The 21,158-nt window shown below is 33.1% G+C and overlaps 1 protein-coding gene across 2 annotated transcripts in view; it reads right to left on the bottom strand.

The window, feature by feature from the left end:
* The window catches only part of LOC118202807 (uncharacterized), a 319,541-nt gene that overhangs the window by 277,618 nt on the left and 20,765 nt on the right, over nt 1-21,158 (bottom strand). Inside the window, exon 1 of one of the 2 annotated variants that reach the window (XM_085818191.1) lies at nt 4,960-5,087. The exons of the other annotated variant lie outside the window; for it this stretch is intronic. Coding sequence (XP_085674317.1) covers nt 4,960-5,049 — 90 coding nt within the window. The 5' untranslated portion in view covers nt 5,050-5,087. Of the gene's footprint in view, nt 1-4,959; nt 5,088-21,158 lie in introns of those variants that run through there. 2 annotated transcript variants of the gene reach the window in all.

The raw sequence follows: 21,158 nt of genomic DNA, 5'->3' as shown, positions 1-21,158 counted from the left end.
ATTTCAACGAAAATATCCATTTTGACCGCTATCGAATGCAATTTAACGATGTTTTTGCGTGATATCTGTACGTAAGGAAAGAATAAAATAATCTTTTCCTCCAAAAAAATTATAAAACTGCTTTAAAATGAATTCTGAAGAGAATTTTTCGTGGCGTCTGTACGAACGTATGTACGTACGTGCGTATGTACGTATGTGCGTACGTACGTATCTCGCATAACTCAAAAACGAGTAGCCTCAGAACGTTGAAATTTTGTATATAGGACTGCTATAACATGTAGATGTGCACCTCGTATTTTGGTTGCAATCGGCCGCACCAAACGTATATAAATATATTTATATATATATCCACTCTGTTACCCGGCTCAGTGATCTCAATTTCTTTACTCTTATATGTTTGTAAATTGTGCATTTTTTGCTTTAAAAGTGATTGAATTATGTTGTTCTTATCTTCCGGTTAAGGGTTTTATGCCTTTAGTAAATCTGTATGCAATATTTTTAGAATTATCAATAATTTTAAAGTTGTTTAAGTGCCACTAAGCCTAACAACTTTTTTGATGGCGGCCATTGCTTCTTTAGATTTAAAACAGCAGGATAGTAGATTTGTTGCCAAGTAGAGGAACTTAGCTTCGCAACAGCAAAGATAACGCCTTCATTTATTATTGCGAATTAAATCATGCTTAATCCTTTCTGGAATGTTTTCGGGAAAATAAGTGTTTAAGTTTTACTTCGTAATTTTTAATGCAGATATTTTGAGTTTTTATGTATTTTTGCCTTGTCGCGAAGTGAGAACTGAATCAATTGAATGAGAAATACTCAATCGTCTGTGAAAAACTGTTTCTTTTTTGTTTTGTTTGCTTAATTTCTTTTTTACATCGTTCTTGCTTTATTACAGTATTTGAATAGAACATGTGGCAACGATTAGATAATTCTTTAAATGATACTAATTTTGTGCATTCTGAGTTATAATATGAACGAAATATAATACTGTTAAGTGAATCTAGCGCCAGAGTGTCGCTATGGTAAACAAATAGAGTGAATTTTAAAGAATGCATTTATTCTTTGTGGTTTATGCGCTGTCGGCGAAGTAGATTTAATTGAATCCAATACGTTTAAATGAAATGCAATAAAAAATGCGTATAATTTAATATTCCGTACAAGGAAGTCATGTGGTGTACACATCAGATTTTTTAGTATCACCTCCCTCCCTTTATCATTACACATCGAGGAAAACGAAACGACGACTGTAATCTTAATAGTTTGAATAAACCACTATAGATTTATTAATTCAAATATGCAGAATGAAACCGTGTAAAAGAAGAAGCAATAGAGTACGGTTAAGCTATCTTGTTGCTCTCATTTGGGAGGTATAATTCAGTTTTGGGCAGATTTAAGTTAACATTTAGGTAAACAAGTTAACGCATTCACCCATTTACGATAGCGGTGCACAAAAAAAAAAAAAAAAAAAAAATTGATGGGCTTGCAGCAGCTCCAATTTGGTAGATTTTGTGTTCATGGGTCTTTTATGTTAATTTTTTTTTTTTTTTTTTTTTTTTTTTTTTTTTTTTTTTGCATTCGAGTAGCTTATAAAAAAATCATTTTTACTAGCACATTTAATGAGAACAAAAGTTTAAAACATAAGTTAGACAATGAATTTTCGAAATTTTTTAAAAATTTTTCCTAAAAGTTAGAAATATGGAGTTGGGTTCTTCTTGCTGCAAGACCGTCAGTTGTTAAGCTGTATACAGATACTTTTACTTCAATACATTTGTCTGAAAGCAGTTTATAAATTGTAATGATGCTAAATGGAGCCTTAGGTACCAATAAATGTTTCAGACAGCGTTTATTTGCTTCTGCATTTATTTGGAGAATTCGCACAAAACTTTAAATCTTCGCGATAAAGATAACAAATTCATGAGAGTCGGAAATCAGTCAATAATGATTAATGGGCAGAATTAAAGGATAAGAGTCTCACAATATTTAAGTTGCATGCACATTCTTCTAAGTAAAAGGCCAGGCACTCCTACAAATCACCTTTCTCAGCTAAGAGCATTTAACAACTATATCCATTCGAATAATGTTAAGTCAAGTTCAGATTATAATCTCAATAATTGTAATAATCTCTCCGGCGGGTTAAGTGGTCCAGCTGGGATCAAAACTTAAAAGCTTTGGAAGAAAGAATTTCAGTTCGCCAAGTGGTAAAATACGTGACGTATTAATTATCTAATGAATTTATTCAAGAAAGTTTCCTCTTAATCTTTCTTTTGCACTTTTTGTTAATATTCTGAATGATTATTGTTTATTTTTCATTTATTTTAAGGTACGGTTTTTATTCGGTGTCTTTTTTAAACTTTAATCCTATTTTGGCTAATCTTTGGAATATGATAACAGGTAGTTTGGCGACATTTTGGTAAGGCGATAAAGGTTACTAGCTAGGACTTTAGCAGTGTACATGCATAAAGTCAAGAGTGTGCGCAATGCCATTTTTGTGCAATTCTGGGATTTTTTTTTAAGTGAAAATACGTCGACGTGTACATGGATGATACCGTGTATGTGCAATTCTTAAAAACGCGGCAAGCACCGGGCGATTCTGCACTTTCTCCCAATTTCGCACCTAATCTTCGTCATGATTAAGCAGTTTTGTTCCATAAAAGTTCTAGCATAAGCGTAATTCGGCTAGCAGATTGTTGGGGAAAAAAAAAAAAAAAAAAAAAAAAAAAAAAAAAAAAGGCGCCTTTACTTTGTGAAAACAAAATGGCGTCCGAAAAAAAACAAACTAGCAGGTTGCTGTAGTAGGGTTGGTCGCCAAATAATCGCCAAGTTATCATAATCCAAAGATTAACCCCTATTTTATATTCGCTAAATACCAGAATAATTGTTTAAATTAGCATATTTCATGTCATTTGGAAAATACAGTTGCATTTCAGATATTTATATGCTATGCTATCATATTTCTGGGAATTAAAAGTTAGTATTAAATTATGTTTAGTCAAAAGAACTAGAAAGAATACAAGATCTCATATAAAACTTTCATTTACATGTGTTTGGCCCACCAGCGGCCGAACGGTAAAGTCGCTGAACACTGGTAGTTCGGTCCGAGGTTCGAATCCTGCGAACGGGCTGGCTGCATGGGAGTTTTCGTGGTTTTCCCCATGTGTAACGTGTATACGAGCCAGTTTAGTCCTCCACGAAGGCATCCTTCCCCTTAGGCAGATAGTCCTCGAGGCTTTGCAATAATCACACACACTTCTATTACATGTGTTTGTCAATTGGCATGTGATATACAATGATATTTTTCAGAACAACATTTCTGTTATAAATGGATGAAGTATAAAACAGTTAACACAAGTAACAACTATCAAATATATGTAAGCATGAACGGATTTTGCTTTGTATAACTCTAATTATATTTAAATCCTTAATCGCATAAATTCATAACCTTTTGCTTTATAAGATTTCAGATGTTGTTAAAATATACAATAGATCTGAAGTTATGCTTACTCCACTCTTTTGGATAAATACAGAAATTCATCTGTTTCTTTCAATATTGCAATATATATGCTGCAACAAATTTAAAATGCTTTTGTTTAAAATATAGAGTTTGACACTGAGAAGCCATTTGAGAAGTAAGCTTATCACAATGATCTAAATATAAGTGGCAACAATATTTATTGCTACAGATTTCGTTACTCAATGAATGAATTAAAGTGTTTAAACTTCTGATAGCTTAAAAATCACTCTGCCCTTTATTCACGATTTGGAATTGGTCTAGGCAAGCGGTGGAAAAATGAACTGTTTTAAAATTCCTGGTAGCTTAACCATAAATTTTTGCTTCAATTCAGACAGATAAAAATATATCACTACAATAATGATAATTTTACCAAAATACAAATACATGAGAAATGACAGCTTTTCAATACATAAACAGAAAACAGACTAAAGTTATTAATTTATGAAACCATAAATGCAAGTACCATCTTCTCGAGTTTATTTTAATTAAACTTTTGTTAATTTTAAACCATACATTCACTACCAGCCTCATAAGTAGGAAGAATATCAACCAAAAAGTAAAGGAAGCTGTATACTTAGTATAAATAAAGAAAAGATAGATTTAGTTGGCTTGTTAAGCTTATTTGATTCATTAACTGCACGCTGTGACTTTAGATTGTCTTATACAAATAAGCAGCTACTAAAATTTTAAGTGTTCTCTTTTTTCTGCTTTTTAATCGAGTATTTGATGACAGAACCTTATCGAAAAGATTAGGGTTAATAACCGAAGATACACAATCATTAATTTTCCTTTATAGCAGCCAAAGATAAATTGTAATACGTGAATCATGAAAATAGTACAAATATTTGCATTTATGGAGTCAAAAAAACTAGCAGTTCCATCAATCCGTTATTAATAACTGTAAGTTAAAAATTATTTGAAGGTTAATCAGTTTAAATCATCTGTGACCAACAACAAATCTAATTTTCCATTACAATTCATTGCCTAAAACCAAAGCAAAATTATCCCTTGGAAAAACTGGGCTGCATTCAGATCGAAACTACCCTGACACAAAACATATTCTTTCTAATTATTCAAATGTTTATGAGGCGACGTTGTGCTCTAGAGTAAGTCCTAGATCTCTGTGTCGAACCATATTGTGGATTATGGGAAATAACAAAACTTGACGTAATATAATTATTGTTAAAATTATGAATGGAAGGAATTATTACCGAATGCTACCATTCTTAATCTCTTTAACGACATCCGAAGACTGTCAAATAGGAAACATTAAAATCATTATTAGCTGGTTACTATATCAATGGACAGAACGGCAGACCAGTCAGATAAGTTGTGTCTGAAATGAACCCTTTATGCAATAGCCTAAATATCAGGAAACTTTCTGGTACTCCATACACATGCTCATATAACTTTTACAAAGCAGAGAAGAATGAATAAGATTAACCTACCTCGCTGGCAACTGTTTTGACGTGTAAGCTGGTAATCATATTTCGCTGGAAAGATTGCAATTGCTCATTTTCGGACTTTTGCCTCGGCATGTCGTGTACAAGAAATGGGTCCTCGGGACGATATGTCCATTCCTCTCGTGACGCTTCCGTTAACGAGGTGTAACGCTTAATTAGACGAACGCGCGTCGGGCAATTGGCAGCGAGCGTCGAAAAAAGGGAGGCCTTCAAAGAAAACAATTAACACCAGACTTTACGAGGGGAAAGATACAAACTGAAAACAGGATATAATAAGGTCTCTTTCCCTCTTTTAATTTTTAAATCCGTCAGTAAGAGCTTTGGTGTTCATTTCAAACTCCTATATTACTAGTTACTGCTATATTGTGATTTAATTATTGCATCAGCCATAATTATTAATGTAAAATTCAAAACCTGCGAGTTTGTCACTTCCCTATAACTCTTACTGTTTATACCCAGTCTGGATTAAATTTAAATTCTGACTATGCTCCTCTTCAAACGATGGAGTATTTATTTGCGGCCATTATTTATGCAAATTTAAATTTTAAGAGGTTCATTAAGTTTGTTGTTTAATCAAATCAAATTAATGAATCGATTTAAAATTTTGCTTATAATCAAACAATGAATTCAAATAGACAACAGGCCAACAGACAGTTTAAGTTTTAAGAGAGTCAGTAATTTTGAAGTTTATATCAAGTTAATGTTTTGAAGCTTAGAAATCAAGTTAATGGAACGACTTGAAATTTTGCTTGTAGTCAAACAATGGATTGAAACAGAAAACAAACCAATAAAGAGTAATAATTTCAGATGATTTCCAAAGGGATATTTGAGACCTGTACAGACCAAAGTACTAAAAACCTGATGGTAAATAATTATGTTCGATTAAATTGTACAAAATTATCTTTCCCAAGTAGTTTAAACTTTCTCGAATTTGAATTTGCTTCACCAGTTTAACATGACTGCACTGCGACTCAAACAAAGGTACGTTATCGCAAAGTGCACGATCTAGCAATAATTTCCTTGTGAAAAGACTTTGAAAGTATATAACAAGAGCAAGACGTCGAAAATGATTCAAAAACAATGTTATCGGTGAAAAGCAAAGTAAGAGTTGGAAAGATTAGTTTGTTTAAGTTAGGCAAGCCACTCGAGTGCTAGTTGCCTAAAAAGAGGCTTACCTTCGTGGAGGACTTTCTAAGGGAACTGGCTCGTATACACGTCACATATGAGAAAAGCCACGAAAACGTCCGTGCAGCGGGATTCGAACCCCGGACCAAACTACCAGTGTTCAGCTATTCTACAGTTAGGACATAGGTAGCCTAAGATTTGGAAACAATTAATGATATTTTGATTTTGTTTGCAACCAATTAAATTAATTTTGGTTTATAAGTGCAACATTTAGCTAATTTAAAAATGCTATTTTTCAGAATTATGAATATTGCAAGTTTCTTCTTGTATCGACTATCCGTCAAGGCAACTTGCTAACCATTCGGAATTGATCAAAATCGTAATAACAATCTTGTATTTAGCGTCATATATTAAAACACTCAATCGATTTCGAGGGCAGCTAAAAATCCCTCCTCATCAGGAGAACGAAATTAATAGAAAGGGAAAAAAAGAAGAAAAATAAATCATCGGCAAAGGAGTCTCACATTCGGAATTGGTTTTGATGCCTTCAGTATACATCGGCTACTGGACTTGATGCAATTCTGTCAACCCAAAATAATAATCATTGTTAATCATTCTATCAGCCACTACATTTCCCTATTAATTATGACAGATGTATTTCCAGTGAACTAATTATTTAAGCCTGTGCTTAATTGAAATTGTTTTATATGATGAGGAAACAATGTTCATGCATTTATTAATTCTAAGCAAGTAAAGAAGTGAGTGCATTTAGTTTTTGTAATTAAAATAAGTTTCTTCTTTTCATTTCTTTTCCATTTCTCTTTTCCATGTATAACATATATATGTTTGGTACAGAATATTACAGATGCTACAGAATATACAGTATAGATGATGTTTAATTCAGGCTCTACATTTTCATGATGATTGAATGAATATTTTGAATATGGCAAAGCATACAACGGATGTATGCTTAAGGGCAGGGAACCTTCATGATGAGGTTCTAACGTTTTCATGGCCCACCAGCGGATGAGCGGTAAAGTCGCTGAACACTGGTAGTTCGGTCCGAGGTTCAAATCCCGCGAACGGGCTGGCTGCATGGGCGTTTTCGTGGTTTTCCTCATGTGTAACGTGTATACGAGCCAGTTTCCCTTAGAAAGTCCTCCTCGAAGGCATCCCTCCCCTTAGGAAGATAGTCCTAGTGTGCTTTGCCATAATTAAATACACAACGCTACGCTAACGTTTTCATGATGGTTAAATAATATTTTGAATATGGCAAAGCATACAAGGGCTGTATGCTTAAGAGAAGGGAATCTTCGTGAAGGAGTTCTACCAGCGTCAGAGCGGTAAACTCTGAACACTGGTAGTTCAGTTTGGGGCTCGAATCCCGGCCAACAAGCTGACTGCATAGGGGTTTTCATGACTTTCCCCAGGTATAATGTGTATACCAGCAAGTTTCTCTTAGAAAATCCTCCACGAAGGCACCCCTCTGTGGAAGCAGATAGTGCTTTGCCACAACCATATAAACCAACCTTCATGGAGGATTTTTAAGGGAAACTGACTAATATTTGAGTTACACATGGGGAAAACTATAAATACAGTTATTTTCATGATGAAATCAAACGTGCTAGTGGTACAAATTTAAAGACAGCATAGCAAAATGGCATCGAAATCGGAATTGAGATGAATAAACAAATTAAACGCCCTATTTCACTCCGTTAGTAATAAGCAACAAACTGAAATTTCCTTCTTTGTTTGTAGTAAATTGTGAAAGTGGGTCATAAAACTTCGCAAAAAAATGTTTGTTTCCGTTAATTTTTGAGTTAAAATTTGCTGTTTCTTTCGCAGTATTGACTTAAAATGCTTGAAAACGTAGGTTGTTTGCGATTTATATGCTGATGAAACTTAATATTCGTTTGGAATAAAATAATTCTGAAAATAACAAATCTGTTGATTTTTGCACATCTCTTCTCTCTAAACCGAGTGCTCTATATCTCATTTATACTATTTGGTATATCTCATTTATACTTTAAACAAATTCCATTGAGTCGCATTATGCATGTCATAACCTACAATGTAGTCATTCGTAGTAATAATTAAGCTGTGAAGCTGCCTTATTTTATTATTTTGGTAAACGCTTCTTTCTCATAAGACTTCCCGAAAGCAATTCTAGGACTAACCGGTATTATGGTCATCTGATCCTCTGCGCTCAGTCGAGAATTTTACTACTTCAACACTTTTCATCTTTTATATATTTTTTATCTCTATATTATAAGCTCGTTTTTAAATAATCATTTAACATAAATATCTGCTCACTATATAAATACTCACTATACATGGAGCACGAGGATTATATTTCGTTTTTATCCTTGCTTGTATGATGAATTAACTACCTCGAGTAAACAGCAAAAAAAAAAAAACTCTTACCTCTTAGATACAGCAATGGAAAAGAATAGCCCAAAAGCAAATCTCAAGTTCCTATATAATTTGCTGTGATTTTATCAAAATTTTGTACTAACAAAAACGTGGCTCAAATATCATTTTATAAAGCCTAATTTATTTTCTTAAATTACTTGTTCTTAATTTTCTTGGAAAAATCAGTGGAAATGCATGCGCCAAATTTTAATATCTTCCTTCAGGATGTCATAATTATGCAATACCGTTCACACATTTTTCAAAAAACATTTAAATTTATGACTGCAAAGATATCTATAAATTTGTCTTGTTAAAGTTTTACGAGTTTAAAATTATCAATGTTAATAACATTAGGCTTAAGAAGATAACTAATATAATAAATAAGATTTATCATAATATACAATCCTCTTTTCTGCAAATTAAAAGTAAATTCAAATGTCAAATGTGTCGTATTTAATTATTTCATAAATCAATCCTGAAAATGTATGCATTCTTTTAAGATTGCATGCAACAGGTTTATCTTCCCGTTCCATGCAGATTTGCAAAAGTGTCACAAATATTTCAAGTTGGTTACCATTTGAATGCTTTTTCAAAGTAATATATATATAGTACTTAATTTTTTCATGCTATGGCTAATATAGTTAACATTAAGATATACTCCCAGAATACAAAGATCCAAATAAAATAGAACTCATTGAGATCACATAGAAAATAACAATATGAGAAACACAATCAGGAATAAGAGAAAGTTTACTTCGATTCTAGCATATTCTTCATATTAACTTAAATAACCAAGTACAGTAAGACCCCGCTTAACGCTGTTTCGTTTAGCTCTGTTTCGGTTTAGCGCTCTTTTATTTCAACCCGGGGATTCTCCGAACTTGTGCGCAGCGCTAGGTTTCCAAATAACATATCCGAAACAGTGTAGTTGTGTTTCTTGCTTTTTATCATTTGAAACAACATTTGTTGACATTATTGTAAGTTTGTATAATACTACAACGATTAATACAGTGACAAATATTATGATCTTTAGTTTTTATCATGGGTGATAATAAAAAACAAGAAAAGAAAGCAACCAGAAAAAGCATTTCACTGGAAACTCAAATGCAAGTGATTAGAAGATTAGATTCTGGTGAATGTCAATCTCCAATTAGTGCTGCATTGATTTTGGCAAACTTCAACAATAAAGACAATTCTTAAGAATAAAGAAAAAATACTGTCATCGGCAACTGCAACTACGTCAAGCTCTGCAACTAGAATTACCCGTTCTAGAAATAACATTATAGAGGAAATGGGAAAACGACTGTCTATATGGATTGACGACGAAATTGAACGCAATATGCCATTAAGCCAATCTATCATAATGCCTTCTTGACAAAAAGGCAGAAAATTGGAAACCCAGAATAGACTGAATGATCTGATTGAGAATTTTATTTGTTTTTAAAAGTATATGCGTTTATATTGTTTTTATTTTTGTAAGAAATAAATGTTTGATTTTATTTTTATTAAAAAAAACATTATTAAATTTAATGCCTAACCATTTTTTATCCGTCTTCCCCTAACCCCATTATTTACATGTTAAGATAGCCTCGCTTAGCGCTGTTTCGCATTACGCTCTACTTCGATGGAACGTATCCCCCGCGTTAAGCGGGGTCTTATTGTATGCTGGCGATGGTCTTAGCTCTTTAGAAATCCTTCGCAATTTTAATGTTGAAATTTTTGCTTTCTTTTTAATCCCAAAAGCAGCCCTCATTACTTAAGACATTAACTCCTTACGCCGTGATTTATCTTAATTTCTGATTATTTTAATTGCTGATTATAATGATGTGAATTTTGTGAGAATACAAATGATGTGAACTCAAGTATTGTGGTACGAACTGGAGAATAAAAGCTGTTTTCCAATTAGTTGCATAAAAATGTATGCTTTATACTACATATCCAGTTATTATGTAACCATCTGCTGAAAGTTAGAACCGTTCGACTGAACCGATAACAATGAATCAGCTGAAATATAATAGTCTTGAAAAAAAAACCATATTATTTCCAATCAGCGTTAAGGGAAATTTTATTTTGATTTCTAAAGCTGTTAAGAAGTGTAGAGTATTAAGTAAAGAAGTGAAAATAATAAAGATTACATATGCGAATTGAAAATGTGACGACAAAGTCTGGCAATCAGTTTATACTCTTTTGCAGTATTACAAGAACTTCTAATGCTTGAGCTTAGTAATCTTCAAAGAACCATAATTGCTTTTTGCACATCTATATCATCTTGAGTGAGTAAAACTAATCCATTTAACGAGTGAAAATACAGAAATTTGAGCAAAGTGGTCTCTTTGGAAAGGTACAGAAATCTGAGCAAAGTGGTCTCTTTGGAAAAAAAAAAAGGATTTCGAACGGAAAAAAAAGTGAAAAAAAATGATCGAAAATTACGTCAAAAATAAAAAACTGCAGCCAAAGAAATAGCAACCCAAGTATTTGGATATAGTGAAGATAAGATTTCATGGCAAAACATTTGCTGGTCACTTTGCACAACTAATATTGCATAGCCCTGTTGCAACTCCTATAATTGTTAATTTGCCAGCCAGTAGAATACAATGGTGCAATAACCGTCGGGACATCACCAAAGGGAAGATCATTGCATGGTATAAAAGAATTATCGTCATTTTTATTCGTTTTCAGCCCAAAGGGGACATTTTCCCAGAAGGGGCTATTAATTTCGTTTTGGCATTTTGCATTGGTTCACTATGAAAGTCTGAATCACTTTTTAAATTGTTACCACCAAATATTAGAACCCTGCATTATATTTAAAGAAATTAAGTAATGAAGAATCTGCATGAATATATGTGTGTTTCTCGAATTATGAAAAAACAACGGTACCTAGACACATCAAATTCTGAATAACGTAGTCCTACACTCGATTATGGACATCTGATATCTATTTCATATTTTGCAAAACTTTAACGAATTTTTGATTAAGAAACTCAACGATTTCAAAGCGAGCAATGGCAACACTGTACTGGAAAAAAAAATTATCTCCAACGTGCGAGACTGTCTATCGGAAATTCTAAAGGTATGCTGCTTTTAAATAATTTTAGCCCAAATGCTCTCTAAATGTGTGCGTATGTGTTTACATGAAAATAAAGGACCTACTGGGCATATTATAAAATTTGAAAGGATTCAGATTTAAAAAAAAAATATTTATTCATTTTGCATAGAAGGAAAATCTGTCTGCTATAGAACAATGATCTTTTTTCTATAAAAGAAAAAAAACTTTTCTTCTACCTGCTATAAGGCAAATAAGTGGATTTACGTGAATGTAGAAAAGCATATAATTTCGAATGCTTCCGGCAGGATGGATCTGTGAAGGTCTTCGTTAACTATTTTATGGCATTCATCAAATCCACTACACTTTCCAAAAGATAGTGTTAGAAATAAGATGCATCCTGGGCATTCTTAAAAACTATACTATAAGGTATCATATATATATATATATACAGTTTTCCAACGTTTTCCTTCAGTTCCAGAAGAAGAGTAGTACATGTTGTTGTTAGCATTATATTTTTAGTCAGTTTTAAATCTTTAAGATTAATATTTAATTTATTTTCTTTGAACCAAAACATTGAGCATTATTTTGATGTTTGTTAAAAAAACGAATGCTTCATTTTCGACTAAATTGTGTAAGCTACAGGAAGCGCTTGAATTAAACGACATTTGTAGACAGAGGTTGTATTAGAATCTCACATAGTTCCATAATATTACATACACCTTTCCAATGCTTTTCTTTGACATCAGGCGATTAGTAGTTCGTATAGTTGGTATTACCCTGTTTGGTAATACTTAAATCTTTAAGATCAATAGTTTTTTTCCAAATACCATTTATGTTTATTTCCCTTAGTAAAAAGGGGCTATTTATTAAAATATTTAATGTCGTAGACTTAGCAAACTACGATTTGGCTTTCACAAACTGTAGAAAGCTTTTGCATTAAAATTTCAAGTAACTTACTTAGAAAGTACTCTGCCATAGGTATTCTTTTAAATCAACTAAATAAATTTCTTACTTTGTAAATACTTTTGATGATTCTGCTAAGAAAATGTACAACTATTTACGAAATGGAAATACGCGAAGGGTAATAAGAAATTATAGCATTTGTTGCGTCTGAATATCAAAATCTACCTTCGAGTTGAGTTTCAGCTTATTAACGTTTCACGAATGACTGCACTATTCACAAATCCCCTTGAGAACAGCATGAATGGCTCAAGCACGAGTCGGATGTATCAAAGGCACGAGCTCATTTGTGACGCCAGATAATGACTTTAATTGGAGCAACATCGCCTTTGCTCAACAAGGCCATCACAATAACACATTAGAATGCCATTAGAATGACTAGCGTCCATGATGCAGAGAGGCAACGTAGTTCGAATACACGGTTAAGATGAAATAGAAACTACTTCGATATTACACCACGAAATAGTCGAAAGGAAATAACTGGTTTAAAAAAAAGAAACTCGCATTGTACTTATATATCGTAGATTTTTCCCTTACTAAAGTTGGCAAGTATTGAGTAACAAAACTCTCCCGTTGGAATTTTGGTACTCAGTTTGCATTACCTTCAGCTTCTTTTAATGAAACATATTGAATAAATAATTGATGTTTTCTGTTAATTCTTGAATTGTATCGCACAAAATAAAATCAGATATACTTTCCTTAATTCTGAAAATGCTTTCTGGGCAAAGAATCGAGGAAAATATAGGTACTGAAGGGTTCTACAGGTGCTCCAGATTAGGATTATTATCTTAAAACGTCATTGAAAAATTCACATTTTACAACTATCTTTAGTAATAGGACGTACATTTGCAGGGTGAGTTGGGTGAAATATGTTAGTTTAAGTTCTAGGTAATGTAGCGTTTTCAAACGGTGTCTTTATATAATTAAATTTAACGTTGCAGATTTTATAACATTTTATAACTTAACATTAATACATTTGATAAAGGTAAATTTATTTAGCATATATTATGTTGTTGGTTATAAATAAATTTAATCTAATATTGTTGGTTAGCTTATATCCTTCCGATTTTTTATTCTTCTCGGGGAAGAATTCATTCTTAAGATCATTCTCTCAGAAAGCATAGGTTTACCCATACATTTACACCCAATATGTATCCTATGCAAAGCATCGATTGTATGTTTCTCATTTACATGTCTTTTGCAATTACATGTCGTGTCATCTTTGCTCTGATTCATTCCTATTCATGCTACTAGTAAAATATCTCATTTATGTGACTCATAATCTTCTGTTCCACGTCATTTTATATTCTTCGAAGTTGAAATCATTTTTCGGGAAGTAATTTCTTTCTTTCTGTAGTTTTTGAAAGTACAGGGGTTGGACAAAAATATGGAAACACCTTTAAAAAAACATGTTTCTTTGCTTAACATGGTGTAGGAAACCCGTTGGCATCCAAAACAGCTTGCAGTCTTCTCGGAATGGATAAATAAGTTCCTGTATGTTTGCGAAGGGATATATTATACCATTCTTCCTGCAAAACGGTGGCAAGTTCAGATAACGATGTTGGCGGTGGATAACGAGAACGCACTTTCCGTTCCTATGTAGACCACAAAGGTTCGATAATATTCAGGTCTGGTGACTGTGGTGGCCAGGGAAGATGGGACAACTCATACTCGTGCTCAGAAAACCAGTCCTGGACAATGTGAGCTGTGTGAACAGGGGCTTTGTCGTCTTGGAAGACACCATCACCATCGGGGAACAAAGTTTGTACCATGGGATGAACTTGATCGGCCAAAATGTTCACATAAGTCTTGGCAGTCATGTGCCCTGACACAGTTATCATGGGGCTAGCAGAGAACCACGATATGGCTGCCCAAACCATAACAGAACCCCCGCCATGTTTCACTCTGGGCAACAAGCAGTCTGTATTATAGGCTTGAGATGGCGTTCTCCAGAGGTAAACTCGGCCAGAAGTGGGAAACAATGTGAAAGAAGACTCGTCAGACCATATTACTCGCTTCCACTGCTCTATAGTCCAGGCTTTATGACTTAAACACCACCTTTTCCTGTTACGGGCATTAGCATCACTGATGAGTGGCTTCTCAATTGCAGCACGGCCAGCAATTCCCTGTTTATGAAGCTCCCTTCTAATTGTTTTGGTACTCACAGGGTTCGGTAACACAACATTCATTTCAGCAGTAACTTTTGCAGCTGTGGTCTTCTTATTTTTCGTCACAATTGCCCTTAATGATCGTCTGTCACGATCACTCAGGACACACTTTCGTCCGCGCTGTGATTTAGCAGATGATGTTTTTCCGCTTTTCAAGTATGCGGAATAAATCTTCGATACAGTACCTCTTGAAATACTAAACAGCTCGGCTACCTTGCGTACGGAAGCACCTACCATACGTGCTCCAACAATTTGCCCACGTTCGAAGTATGTTAACTCCGACATAATGCAATAACAACCTCACATAACATTACTCCGACAACAACTGAACTGTTTAGCACATTTACGAAGTTGTATAGGTGGCGTCAGTAGTCAAAAACGCCAGCGCCACCTACATATTTCATTAAAATCAATCTTTCTTTTCAAATATGCATTTCACAAGGTGTTTCCATATTTTTGTCCATCCACTGTAGTTCTCAGAGATAAGAGCGAGCCGAAAAAAGACGGTGGACATCTCAAAGTGTACAGGGGCTGATATCCAGCTGGTTTCAGGTCCTTTGGAAGGATGAGAATGGACAATGAAGATGGCATTGTCATCCCTGTGTTATTTGTTAAGCGTGCTTATGTTAAACTGTTATTTCTCCTTTATAGTTTTATTCAAACTTATCCTACTAAACCATCTTTATAACATAATTGACCCTCGTAAACAAAAACTGAAATTTGGAAAAAAGGATATGAAGTGGACTGACGAAAGTTGAATTATTGTTAAAATTCGGATATTAATATTTCAATATACAAACATTTGTTTTTAATAGAACCAAAAGACAGGCGTTCGTAGGAAATCTACATAAAAGGAGCTGCATGTCCAGAGCGAAACATTTCCCAAGGTTAAAACATTTTGCTCAAGTTTTTCACTCAATGTCATCAAATGCTGCTCCATTGAAAAGGTCTCAGCTAATCGAAAAGAGAATAGAAATAGCCCTGCAATTGAACATGAAAGATCTTTACTTTTTAAAAAGATATCTGCATAAATTTAAATTGTATCAAGAAAGCTTCTGGCTTGCAGAAAAGAGCATAATCAGAAGATATCCCATTTGAATCCGTTGAAGACAAGTTCAGGAATTTGTCCACAGAAATTAACAGATAGCAGGTGAAGAATATATTTAATGTTGGTAAAACTAGTGACTGCCAGATGTAGTTTTAAGAGCGATCAGTGTAATGGTAACAAGAAAAGTAAAAAAAAAAAAAAAAAAAAAAAATTAATTTTTTTTTTTATTCTGTGTACATACCGTTAGAATAGAAATATGATATATAATACTTTATTAGAGGCATACAAAGTCACATAAGCGAAAACGTTTCAAAAGTGTTAATACCTCTGTGTAATGGTATGAAATGAATTAAAAAACAGGGATGATCGCAGACACTTTTATATAGGGGCTTCAAAAAATAAATGAACAAAGCGATAAAATGAAAAAAAAAGAGGGAGGGGACACAAAATTTTGCGTTTCATGGATAGGTGAAATACCGTCTTAAAGCGACTGTTCGAAAAATGCGAAAGTAATCCTCCCTTTCCCCTGGTGTGAATGCTCTAGAGCCTTAGGATCCTAGCGTAATCAAGAATTTAAAAGTGTAAGAAAAAGACAATTCAAATCGCTCTTCAGAACACTACCACAGGAAATACCAGAAGAAGAGTGCAAAAAGTGCATAATTTACCAATGCATAAAACCAAAAAACACTGAGCTCAGTTAACAATATGTTGTGTAGAACTGATTCAAAAAAAAAAAAAAAAAAAAAAAAAAAGAAATCCGCAACTAGATGGTATAGCAGTTCTTCCATATACAAAATTTCAACGTGAGATACATACATACGTACGTACGTACGTACAGACGTCACGAAACAAGCCTCTTCTGAATCGATTTTAATTCCATTTTACAATCTGTTTCAGAAAAAAAAAGAGTCATTTATTCTATTCATATTTAGAGTACTTTATTTACAGATGTCACGCAAAAACATCGTTCAAATGAATTCGAGAGCAGCCAAATTTGATATTTTCGTTGAAATACGGTACCAGAAATTTTTCGCGATTGCAATACTTCTTTTACTTCCTACACGGAAGTAATAAGGAATTAATTTATCTTACATTTCAAAGTACAATGTACTGCGTTCATATGCTTAGAAACTTCTTTTTCTGTTGTGATGCTGTTGAGTAAACATCTCGAGAACTTGATACAGTATTTTACTTAAAGTAGGAACCAAACAATGTGTCATAAAACATTCGAGTTCTTTCTCTTTTTATTTAAAACATGCTCTTATGATGCAATTTTCCTGGAAAAAAATGGTTTAAAAAATATATTAAACAAAAAACAAGCAAGCTAAAAACAAAATTATAACAATAAATTTGTATGATAGCAATACTACGATAGCAACAATAAAATTATACAGCTAAAAATATATGTGTCACATCTTAAAACTAAAATTCAGATGACATAACTTCCTCATTCATTAGTCTTTTTAATTAGTCCCTTGAAAGACGATTCAACAGTGCTTTATAGTGTATTTTATGTACAAATATGGGGATATATTAGTTCTTGCCTTTGTAGTTAATTATCCAAACTGCTGAATGGAAGTTTCACGTATCAATTCGTAAAGAAACACGAGTTGCTGAATTTCCTGATAACATGACATTCGTAAGATATGTCCATGCAATAAATTCATTTATCTTTCTGTTGAGGCCACCCACACGAGACCTACAGCGGAGATATTTACTTCCTCTTTTAACTTTCGTATCGCTTAGTTTTCAATAATATTTGATATAAATAGTGTTAAACTTCAAATAGTATTCGAAGAGTAATTCCCTCTCTCGTATATTATTATTAATTATATACAAGCCAAAATCAATCATAATTAAAATTTTTATTAATTTTTCTGTATTTTTCCCGCTATTCGTTTTCGTATTTTTTACAATCTGGTTAAAGAAAAAAAAAAACATTGTTAAATACTAAAAGAAAATATTTGCTTTGTTTCATATAACTATTTGGATGAATTCATATGTATAACTCGCACATATTTTTTCATGAATGAATCAACTAACCTTTCACATTCAGAAATTCAGATTCTGTCTAGCAGAGCGCGGTAATTGAGAAATACCTTTCAGTTTCGAATTTAATTACTTTTATTTTCCATGATTTTTATTTCAAGAATTTTTTCAAGCTTCAAAAGTATTATAAAATATCTATTAACAGCAGTAAATATTATTTATTCATGTTTAGTGAATCAAATTATTTCGAAAATCAGTGCTGTTTAAGTAATAATTGAAATAAATAATTAGTTATGCAAAACCTAAGAAATACTAATAAATTTATATATAAATCATTCATTATGCTGTGTTAATTGGATGCATGTACTATTATTGTATAATGTATAACGATATATATATATAGTTAGTTATAAGTTGTACAATTTGCACTGGTATATGTCTGTAGAATATAGAAAATTTTTATTATTGTAAGCACCAGTGCACCTATTAATGTATCGAATGCACCTTTTATGTAACGTATGTATTAATGTAATGTATGTGTGCCTGTATTATTTATGTATATAGTTATAAGCTGCGTAATGTGCACTGGTGCAGCTCTGCAATATGTCTGTAAAGTTTAGAAAATTTGATTATAGTATGTATTAATATATCGAGTGTACTATTAAAGTATAATGTATTATGTAATTATACAAATTTTATTATAATATGTATTAATATATCGAGTGTACTATTAAAGTATAATGTATTATGTAATTATATTGATATATCGAATGCACCTTTCATGTTATGTATGTATCAATGTAATGGACATGTGTATGTGCTAAAATTAAATTGTTAATCTTTAAGCTTGCAGGCCCAGCCCGTATGTTTTTGTATTTTTAGGACTAATAGCTCATCGCTATTTATTTTCGTTTTTATTTTGATTTTAATTTTGATTTTAGTCTAGATTTAGGAAGTTTAGGTATTGTTTAACATATTTTAACACCTTAATGTGTCATTCAGTGCGGACGCGTCGGGAAATTGGAACAGAGAATTGAGACTATTAAAATTTCCAAGACACTTTGTCTAAATTTAAAAAAAAATTTTAGCGAAAAAGTTTCAATTGTCTGTTTCGGCGAAACGCGTAATGGGGTTAGCTTGATTCGACGTTCAAATAAATGAAATTTCCCTTGAAAAGCCTGTTTGGAAGTCGAATTGGGCTAATTTACCATTTTCCGCTTACTTTTTATATATTTCTGTTTTTTAATGTTTTACATGTCTAATGGTTTGATTTTCATATGTATTAATTTTTTTAAAACGTGTTGAACCTTTGGAGCAGCAGCTCTTGGTAACTTTTAGGCGAGCTTACTACAATTTTTATATTTTACTTATTTTGCAGCATATTGCGCAAGATGTTTTGTAGACCAAAATTGGTTTTTTAAAAATTATAATTACTACTTTGCTTGATATATTAATATCTAATGTAGTATATAACTATAAGTTGCGTAATGCGCATTGGTATTGCTCTCTAAAATGTCTGTAGAGTTTAGGTACTTTTTTTTTATTGCATGGCTTAAATCGAGTGCACTATTAATGTATAGTGTATCAATATATCGAATGCACCTTTTATGTTATCTGTGTATTAATGTATTGTATGCATGTAATATTAATGTATAATATATATAGCTATAGGTATTGTATAATACGAGTATATTTAGCAATGCGCATTGATACCGCTCTGCAATGTCTGTAGAGTTCAGAAAATTTTATTATTATACGTATTAATTTATCGTCCATGCATCGACTATTATAATAGTGCACTGTGTAATTTAATACGATGTACTACTATTGTGGAAATTCAACATAGTAACAGCACTGTTTGATGCAAGTATCTTTTTATTGTATAATAAGCACTGTTATTGTACGAATACACAATACCTCTGTTTTCCTCCATCTGCCCCTGTTTGCAATATTCTTTTTCTGGACAGTTGCGGGATTCGGACGATACCCGAATAGTCAGTGAAAGCCACCCGGGTGTCCGGACCCTGCTCTTACCTGTCTCCTGTGTTATCTGGATATCAGAAAAACAGCTGCGTGTGTACTTAAAATGAGAGAACGGAGAAGAAAAGCTTTCAGATGAGGCCGCTGACTAAAACAGAATTATGTGTCGAAATCCTTACCAAAGGGATCCAAACCTTAAAATGCATAAACACTTTCACACGATATCATTTATGGTGCGAGATACAATCCACAATTTTGTACAGCTTCCATCTTCTCAGACAAGGGACGAAGCGAAAAGCAATCCCTGCGTGGCTAACGACAAGGCAAAATAGGGAAAAAGATATGCGCAATAATAACAGTGGTATTAAAGACTTTGTTCCTCTGTTTAAATTTTGAGCTTCTTGCTTCATCTTCTTGCTTCTGAAGTCTGAAGCTGTCTCTCGAAACGCTTTCATATTTCGAGCATTGTTAATAATCACACCCGTTGTGTCAGAGCCTATATATGGTTCTTGTTTTTCAATTTGAACTTCAATACCGACTTTCAGCGTTACACATGATTCTTTTTCACATGTATTATTACTACCTTGCGATTCTAAATCAATTGTTGATTCGAGATTAGTGCCTTCATCTTCTTTATTAACCATGCAGCCATCAATAATATTTATAATTTTTTCGAAGTTCTCTTCATTGGCCATGTTACTAATCGAATTACGTGGCAAAAGAGTTAGCCATTCCCATAATTTCATAGGAATACCAAACATTGCTTCAACAATTGAATCCATCGTGATATTCTTTGTTTTTCATTGCTTAAACAAACTTTAATCCTTTCGACCACTTTTCTGTCTTATCTGCTTCCATCCATGTGTCCAACATGTTCTCAACGTCTTGGGTTCCGCCCGTACGACAGAACCTTGGGATTGATTGTGTCTCGATTTAACGTGAACTATTTTTATATCACTCCACATTTCAAATGAACTGCTTATGATTTGGCTGCAAAGGTTTCTTCATATTGTCGGAATGGAGAATGTTCGAGGCACCAAAAGGTGTGAAAATATCCAGATTATATGCTACTTCATCAGCTCTTTTATTGTGTAAACCTCGGAGTAGGACGAATTGTGTAAGACGATCTTGGTACACTAAAAATGAATTTCATATCACGATCAGGCTTGGACTACATATCTGTTAGGTCGATTTGGTATCGAAAATTCTTTTCGCTATGCACAATTGGTTTGATTACAATCCCGTTTTTCACAGTTTTTTGTTTTTTCTGACATGTTTCACATAAGGGATAAGGGATAAGGAACGGGGGACGGGGGCACTATGCCTCTACCATGCGGTTAATTAGTATAGCACCACGTCCACCATGATCTAGAGAACCCTTAAGACAACATTAATTCAAATACGTGAGTACATTGTTGAAAATGAATGATTGATTACAAACAATTGTGGTATACCT

Source organism: Stegodyphus dumicola, chromosome 6, assembly GCF_044657685.1.
Source record: "Stegodyphus dumicola isolate Sdum_Otavi_A_Nest chromosome 6, ASM4465768v1".
Taxonomy (NCBI): Eukaryota; Metazoa; Arthropoda; class Arachnida; order Araneae; family Eresidae; genus Stegodyphus; species Stegodyphus dumicola.
The sequence above is the reverse complement of the archived record's forward strand: the minus strand, read 5'-3'. Positions and strand labels throughout refer to the sequence as shown.